Source organism: Buceros rhinoceros, unplaced genomic scaffold (assembly GCF_000710305.1).
Source record: "Buceros rhinoceros silvestris isolate BGI_N320 unplaced genomic scaffold, ASM71030v1 scaffold19049, whole genome shotgun sequence".
In the NCBI taxonomy this organism is placed as follows: domain Eukaryota; kingdom Metazoa; phylum Chordata; class Aves; order Bucerotiformes; family Bucerotidae; genus Buceros; species Buceros rhinoceros.
In genome coordinates, this window is record NW_010433936.1 from 34,034 (window position 1) to 42,506 (window position 8,473).

Sequence of the window (8,473 nt, forward strand, 5' to 3'; positions counted from 1 at the left end):
GAGACTGGCATATCGAAGTGGCATTGTCCACTCTCAGTCAGACTTCCTTATGATGGTGACATTTGGGCGTCTGCACAATGGCAGGACTCTGCAGGGTGGTGCTGGGTTCCACCTGCTCTTTGAGTCATGAATGGAACTTCAGAATTTACTGATGTCGTTAAAATTTAGAGTCCACAAGTTTAAGTGTCTGCTTTTAGATATTAGGAGAGAAAAAACCAAATGTGCAAACCAAGGGGTTATTTTCATTCCTATTTTCAGCTGTGCCTTTGCAGAATTAAATATAGCTTTGGATACATTGAAAACTTTCATCTTTTTCATTCTAGACATTTTAAAAGAGGAGGGTCTGAATTCTTCTTCAGTGCACTGAGCAGCCAGCTCTGTGGGGTCATTTTTCTTTCTTACTGTCTGGCACCCAACGCCATTGGAAGTATGACTCTGGCGTAAACTTACAACATCTTATAAAGCCCTTTCACCCGCGGTGGCACCTATCTTCAGTGAAAGGGGGCAGCATGGAATGCAGGGTTCAGGCAGTACTGGATAACAGAGTGGGGAGTAAAGATTCCTGCAGCAGCAGTGACAGCAAAGGAAAAGCAGACCAGACTGAAGCACCTACACTGGAGGCAGACAGGAAAAGGAGTGAGTCTCAGAATAAACGCAGTAGCACCATGTTCAGCTTTGCACCTAAGCTAAGCTTTTTCACCATTTAAGGCAAACGAAAGGGCTCTAGCTGAGTATTGCAGAAGTTCCAATTTCTGGTTCAGACATCGGTAACCTTGCTGAACTCCCATTGTTTTTGGGAAGTTGTCTTATCCTTCCAGACCACACAGAGGTAAAGCGAAAGTCTCCTGTCCTGAAGAAAGAAGCCTGTCCCCAGTGGCAACACTTATTTGTTTTTGATGGTGTGACCCCAGCTCAGCTACAGCAGTCATGCCTACACCTGACTGTCTGGGACCAGTTAACTTTCAGCTCAAGCGATCAGTTCCTAGGAGGAGCCAAGCTTGGCGCACGTAAGTTCCATATCACTAAAAATTGAAGGTAATGTGGGGAAACGTTCATTTACTTTACATTCTAAATAATAATATTTATGCTGTGCTAGTTATTACCTGCTGTCCTGTGCCTACACACACAGTCCCAGCCCTTGCCCTAAGCAACCTGCAATCTTGGGCTTTGATCCTGCAAGAAACAGTGCACATGGTTTAGTTCAAGTCTGTGCAGCCACTCAAGGTCATCAGTGGGAATTTTCAGGAAAGCCATTTGTTAGCACAGTAAGTTTCAGGGTCAGAAGACAGGCACAGAAAAGTTGGGTGCAGGTAACTCATTTGGAGCTCCATAGATTTTTTTTTTTATTTAAGACTTGGTCCTTGAGCTGTTTTCTATGAATTGGCTAATTTTAAATATGTCATCAAAAGGAAACACAAGAACTAATGATGGAGTAGACTCCACCCTTGCTTATGTTTGTTCTTACTATTTTACATCCACAGATCAAGCGAGCCTTGTTCAGAAGGGGCTATTGCATGTCTGAGTTTTGGGCTCTGTTTTAAGCTAAGAGCACATTATCTTTCTCAAGGCCAAGAAATTCCTGAGAAACCTCTGCTCACTGAATAGGCCCCATTTAACTGTTTGTTAGCTGAGCAGGGAAGGATTGTCACTTGAGGACTGCCCAATCATGTTTCTTACCCCCTCTTCCAGAGAGCAAGTGCCTTGGTTGCAATATTTGAGATGAGAGGCTTTAAAGCACTAGCAAGTCACTAGTAACACCTCAGTGCGGTGCAGGCTGTCTCTGCTGACCGTCCTACCCAAGGTTTTCCTGCTGGAGCAGAAAGGAACCTGTCCAAGCTCTAAGCCTAGTAATGCACACAAGTCTCCGGAGATGAACTGAAGCAGGAGGCTTAGTGCCATTCTGTTGTTATTAGCATGCACACTTGCTCCTGTGCTTTTAGTCATACAACCAAAATCTTCCTCTGCTGCGGGCTGAGTGCTTCAGAAGTTCTTCCTAGTTTAACTGGATGTAAGTAATGCTTCAAAGTATAGCTAAAACTTAATATAATTAACACCTTGGGAACTATGAACAGCTGAAATTGCTGTAGAGTTGGGAGAAGCGGGTCAGGCGTTACCTGGTCAATTGTGTCAGAAGTTGGGTAAGGCTAAGTGAAAGGTAACTCTGTGACCTTTCCTTTTGCTTTCTTGCAGAACTGTTTGGCTCTACAGACCTTGTTTCTCAGTCGGAGCTCCGATGGCAACAAGTGCTCTGCAGCCCAAACACATGGATGGACTTTGCACTTGTACTGCATGCAAATAAGGAAAACTTTAAATCATGAGAGACTACCACACAACAGCTTTTCCTTCCACACATTTTAAATTCAAGTGGCACATACCTTTCAGGTCTGGGTAAAGGGACGCTGCAACAGTACCTACTCCAGCTTTGGGGGAGCAGTGTTACGCATTTGAAAGCATGTGACATTCTGAAGGTTTTATTTCTCCACAAGTTAAGGCTTTGTTTTCTGTTTCTTCAGCTGAAGTATAAGGTTACTATTGTTTCTGCAGGAGTGACAAACTCCGTGGGAAATGCATTACGCTGACAGGACAAGAGGAGCCAAAAGACCAGCAGTTTCCATTTTTGGGTGCAGCAGAACTGTAATTATTTAATTCAATCAGAGAGGAATACTTAAATAACTGTTACCTTAAAGTTACAACTCTGGTCTCAATGTTTATATGTGTTCAGAGAGAACTGAGAACTAGCTTATCTTTCACTGCTTGCTGCTCATGGGTGATGCTAACTCCTCTGTCCTTCAGAATTGTCTACACTGCCACCATTATTTCACAGGACCCTAAAAAGCTTTGGCCTGTGGCCCCATACCTCTCAAATCTGCGCTGTATCACAGTTAAATGTATAAATTCTCACTCCACTGGAGCGTGGGACAGCAGCTAATAGAGTAAGTGTGGTGGTAGGATGCTCCTTGTTCTTATCAGCTGCCACTTGAGACAGAGGCATCAGTACTGATCCACATGGCACACAGCACAGGATGAGAGGTCAGCTAAGGTGATCTTTAATTCATGTGAACAGGTGAAACTCAAGCTTAAGGCCCAACTACTGTATCAGTTCACTCTGACTCAGCTGTAGCATTACAGTCAGCAGAAACTTCATCTATACAGCTGGAACGAGGGTTGCTCTTACATACCTCTACTCTTCACGGCAAGTGTTGTCCTTTCTTCCTTTCCAGGATTTTGTGGATTCGAGAGTTAGACACACCAGGATTCATATGCTTACCTCAGGAACTAGAAGAGCAGTAGCACACCTTACACAAACTACACCCCACAAGAAACACTTGACTCCACATCCTTTGTTACTTTGCAGATCTTTTATTTAGATGTTTGCTGCTGCAAATAAAAAACCACACACAATTCAACTCAAGTATAAAGCAGCACAGATGTTGTAAATGGAAGAGAAGAGCTGACAACATACTGTATCTCACTTTCTAACAGATTTTCAAGGAAAGGGGGAGATTAGTGGGGAGGGAATGGTCACAGAAATGCTCTCTACTAGAGAGAATACAACTGTGATATAAACACGCAGTCCCTTCATCTTTGGAGTCTGAAACTTTAAATCAAACATTTAAAAAATTAGAAAATTTGTTAGAAAAATAGGTGCAGTAAAATTGTATATATTGGATCATGTGTACATATAACAGTTTTTATTAAGTAAAAAAATGATCTTTACAAATAATGCTTTATAGCAAATAATCAGCTGCACTGTATCAGACTACAGTGTTGTTTCGGCATTTTTACAGATGCAAGTCTTATTAAATCTGAAAAGTAACAAAATATACAGAGCAAAACTATTTCCCTTTAAACTAGTATTGCAATCTATGTACTGAAAGTTTTTATATATATATAAATAGTACACTATAACTGATCAGTAATGAAGCTGGAATGCAAACACAGTAGTGTGTCAGATCCCAGCACAGTATTTGCCTGGTTTTTATGTAAGGAGGGTATCGGTGTCCCTAGGCCACACTTCAGAGCCACCACTGCAGAATTTCTCCAGAACTGAGAACAGCAACCAGAAAAAGCCCAACTTCTACACAAAGTAGTTCTGAGGTGTTGTCAGTTCTTGTGTGTGCAGGGGAACATGGGCATCAAGACCAAGGGGAAAAAACAGGGTGTACAAACACCCGTGCACCCATACATACAGGTGCTTGCAAATGTGGACATCTCCAACCTGTCCTCTCAACTGCTGGACTTTACACTGTAGCTAATTATACAAAGATGTATGGCACAAAATTCACCCACAGCTGTTTATTTTTAGACCAAGCTGAATCCAGCACCCGCACAGGACACGTATCTTCAACTAGAAGCACGGCCCATTGAGATTGTCTTGCTTAAAGAGAGATGTGACATAAGGCCTTTTGGCACTAAGCAAAGGCATGAGCAAGCTACCAGGATCAGTGGTACGACGAGTTTTTAAATATACCAAATTTAATAGAAGGTATGGAATAAAGGGGAGATTCAAACACCTCTGGATTTAGAGAACATTTGTTAAGTGTCAGACAGAGACCCCTCCTCAGAGAAAAAAAAAGCACAACAAAAAACCCCAAAACAAGATCACAGCATTAAGATCTGCCTTTCCCACAGTCCTGCCTTCTTGTTACAAGGGTCATTACATCGCCTCAAACTCATCAATTCTCTGCTTGGTGTTGCCTTGCCGGATCTGCCGCAGCGTCTTGTACTTGTCACGGCCCTGTCGCATGTTCTCCGAGTGGATAATATCATTGTGGGTTCTCTTATTTTCATCTCTAGCCTGGGCCAGCTCATCTGTCAGCGCCTGCGGAGTGAAGAACATTAAATACCGATTACGCACGAGATGCCTTCAGCTCAGGACAGTAGTGTTCTCTGGTGAGAGCTGGCAGCTGTTAGATGGCTGGACAGATTAGTGATATGGATACAACATATGCCTTCCACAAACACCAGAGGAAAGAGAAACTCATGCTTTGAGCGATTAACTGATTAGTTAAGTGATCTGTTTTCCAGGAATGTTTAGTTTCAATTCCTCTGCCTCCTCCAAACACTGACTTACCCTCAGCTGCCTCTGCACACGTTCGTTCTTCTCTGCTTCAGTAATGCGTTTCTCCTCATTGCGGTCGTTCCTGATCCCCTCACTGGAGAACTCTGCGCTGTAGGCAGAGTACTCAGATCCTTCATCCTGCAAGTTATCCTGGACATGGTAGTTCACTGGCTCGTAGACGGGCAGTGGGGGTGGAGGTGGAGCTGTCATTACCAGGTGTAGCTCCTCCTTTGTTTTTACCAGATCCTCCTGGGCTTCCTTGGCCTTTGTGAAAAGGAGTGAGAAATACTTTAAATTTATTGCTTTAAACCAGCTTAATTAACACTTTAATGCTTATCTTACCAGTTTTTTCAATCTACTACGAAAAGCAAGAAAGAGGGAATGAAATCTCTGCAGCTGACCATATTCCGTTACAGCATTATACAGAACTTTTGGGTTTTTGCTAGTGGTGCTGTCATCATCCACTGTGTAACATGCTGGGCATCTGAACAATCTTCTTCCAAAACACACTCCAGGAAAAATAGTTGTGTGGGAAGCTACAGTTATCCTCATCCTGTTCTCCATCTGAAGAGCTGTAGGCTGTGACTATGGGTTCCACAGAGCAAGAACTTAGATTCCCAAGCTGGCATTTTTAATGCATTGATGCACCAGGCAGCCAGTCCCCTTGCTGCTTCAGCAGCTCTGCCCTCCCACACGGTCTGCAGCCTGAGAGGGGGCACAGGGAGCACCGGGCACTCCAAGCCTTGAGTGGTTTATTTTTGGGTTTAATGCATCAAATGACTGAACTCTCCTGACCCAGGTACCAGGAAGCCACTGACGACTGCACACTCTCCTCAAGACTGGTACCTGCAGCGTGGCTGCATTTGCAGCATCTTCTCTTGATTGCTGTGATGTTTTCAGACGTCACATCAGGGGCTAAATGTATGATTTATACCCAAGCCCCTTCCCCTCCATGGCTCCAAGGTGATGATCGCGTTTTTAGGTTTTATACAGGCTTCCATTTTGACTTTTCACTGAAGGTTTGTTGGAAGAAAGGGGTTTTGCAGGCACATTCATCACAAGTCTGCCCTTCTCTGCTGGTGTACAGATGTTTGTCTCCACATGTTTAGAGAAATCGTACCAGGCTAAGCACTGTGGTATGCTCTGCTCCTGGGTGGAACCTCAGAGCAGCTTTCTAAAGCAGATACTCACTCTGATTTGCCACTCTTCAACCTCGCTCTCTTTACGCTTCCTCGCCTCTTCAAGAAGTGCAATCTTAGCTGTGTACTCGGCAAGCTCTGTAGCCTGTTGAGTAATAAAATGGGAATTGCAGACTCTTAAAATACAAAACAAAAAACCCTCAAACCAAACACAAAGAAAATCTGTTGACTGAGAACAGACCCAAGTGTTACACCCCTCCACTGTAATAAAGACTGAAGAGGAAATTGAGAACAAAAAAGTAGATTGTTCGTGATGGAAACCAGTGCCACAATGATGCTATCACATGGTCTAGTTCTTCACTATTATTTTCTCTGGAGAACAAGTCTTTGCCTTACTCAATAGTAACATGCCTGTATATTTTATCCCCAAAATCCTTGGGACTTACCAGCTGTTCCTGGCTCTTTATCTGGTCCATAGTTTGCCTCTCCAGCTCTTCCTTGGCCTGCAAAGCAGCCAAACGATCGGCTTCCAAACGTTCTGCTTCCTCCTGGGCTCGTCTCCTTTCCTCCTCCAGCCGAATGGCTCTTTGGATCTGATCTGAGAGCTCTGGAAAAACATGAATCAACATGGTTAGTCCACAGGCCCGGTCAAAGCAAAGGGACTACAGACAGTCTCTTAGGTAACTTCAAATGTCACAAAAAGCACTTTACTCCAGCTTGCAATATCTCTTCACTGTGCATCTCAAAGTAATTATTTGCATAGTGCATCAAGTGACTGAATTCAGAAGTGGTCAGCTGCACATCATAATGAAATCTTCTGCGAGCTATCTGCACTGTAACACTGACATGATTCTGCTGCTCTGAACAGCAACAGATGCTGCCGTCTCCATTCTGCTTATCTGTGCTTTGGTTTTGCTGGAAAGACTTGTTCCCGAAGTGCTGCTTCTGTTAGGGGTTAAGTAAAAAGTACTTGAGAGCTGCTCTCCTACTCACTGCTAGAAGAGGCCATGCTACTCAAACCCTCTTGGCAACAGGGGAAAACAGAGTTCATGCCCTTCAGTGCCCAACTACAACCAGCAGATTTTATGCTTCTTTCATACTTTGTGATCTCGGCAGTGCACACACATATGTGTATTTATCTGTATGGGTAGATATTAGTAAACCTCACCAAGAGTTGCCCATGGCACCAGATTTAGCCACGATGTAGGCAGTGACCCATATAACCCTTCTGTGGAGCACAATACACATCGGCTGGTCAGCCAGGCCAAGTACTTTACCTTTCTCTGCTTTCTGAGTCTTCATCTCATACTCCTGTAGCCTCACCAGCAGCTCCTCCTTCTCCCTCAACATTTGCTCTTTCTCCCTCTCAATTGTCTCCCTCCTCTTCTTTTCATTTTCTAGTTGTTGCCTGTTAGAAACAGAATTCATACTTGAAGCTCACTTTCAGACCTCGGCTACAGCCAGACAAGAAAGTTGGCTGGGCATCTCTCCAGGCAGCTCAATGGGAAGTGACTGCCACAAAAGAAGAGCCAGAAGACAGAAATACATACAGCCTGTTCCTTCATCACTTCAGAATTCTTGCTAAGTTTTGGAAACCCCATTTCATAAAAAACACTTGTATTTTTGTTGCCTGGCACAGAAATTTAGAACACCAAGTAGCATTTCAATGCAGAGAGAGAAAACCAGGATGTTGTACTCCACAGCAGAGGAGATCTAACTTTGTTACTTCTGCCATAAGGAAAGTCAAGGAGGTGTAAATACAAGAGCACCAAGGGAATGAAGACAAGTCACAAATACAGGAGAAAAGCAACGTGATTTCTTGAATCAGCCAGCGGTAGAAGTCCCATGGAATTGCTAATCCTTTTTCAGTCCCTGTAAGAGGTCTCCCAGTACCCTCTTTCTTCGCAGTGCACACATGCTCCCTGTGAAGGTTCTCCCTTACTCCGAACCAAGAACATCCCATAGTCCAACACCTAAATCATGTCCGAGCTCTCAGGAGATTCCTTCCCTCTCTAGATGCATGCCACCACACAGAACTCACTGTGCCTTGGACTTGACGCCTCCTTGCAGCTCTCCAGACAGGCCAGCAGGCACACAGCCACAGGTCCGAGCCAGCAGAGTCATGCTTACAGTCCTGCTGCAGGCTGTGCCCAGTGGACTCCCACTAGCCAGAGCTGCTGGGCTGCACATACACCTTATGAACGTGAGGATGCTCATGGCCTGGCCTGAGAGAAACCCTTGTTACCAACTGCTGCCCTGTGGGTACCGCTGC

The 8,473-nt window shown here is 44.2% G+C and overlaps 2 protein-coding genes across 3 annotated transcripts in view; one reads left to right on the forward strand and one right to left on the reverse strand.

The window, feature by feature from the left end:
• The window catches only part of SYTL3 (synaptotagmin-like 3), a 28,082-nt gene extending 25,764 nt beyond the window's left edge, over positions 1-2,318 (forward strand). The window contains exons 14-15 of the mRNA XM_010144272.1: positions 802-1,007; positions 2,191-2,318. Coding sequence (XP_010142574.1) covers positions 802-1,007; positions 2,191-2,318 — 334 coding nt within the window. The remainder of the gene's footprint in view (positions 1-801; positions 1,008-2,190) is intronic.
• A 1,524-nt stretch (positions 2,319-3,842) lies between these two features.
• The window catches only part of EZR (ezrin), an 18,644-nt gene continuing 14,013 nt past the window's right edge, over positions 3,843-8,473 (reverse strand). Inside the window, exons 8-12 of one of the 2 annotated variants that reach the window (XM_010144274.1) lie at positions 7,479-7,609; positions 6,648-6,808; positions 6,254-6,346; positions 5,075-5,326; positions 3,843-4,822 (exon numbers count right to left, since the gene is read on the reverse strand). In XM_010144274.1, coding sequence (XP_010142576.1) covers positions 4,658-4,822; positions 5,075-5,326; positions 6,254-6,346; positions 6,648-6,808; positions 7,479-7,609 — 802 coding nt within the window. In that variant the 3' untranslated portion in view covers positions 3,843-4,657. The remainder of the gene's footprint in view (positions 4,823-5,074; positions 5,327-6,253; positions 6,347-6,647; positions 6,809-7,478; positions 7,610-8,473) is intronic. The other variant, XM_010144273.1, reaches the window with a different exon arrangement.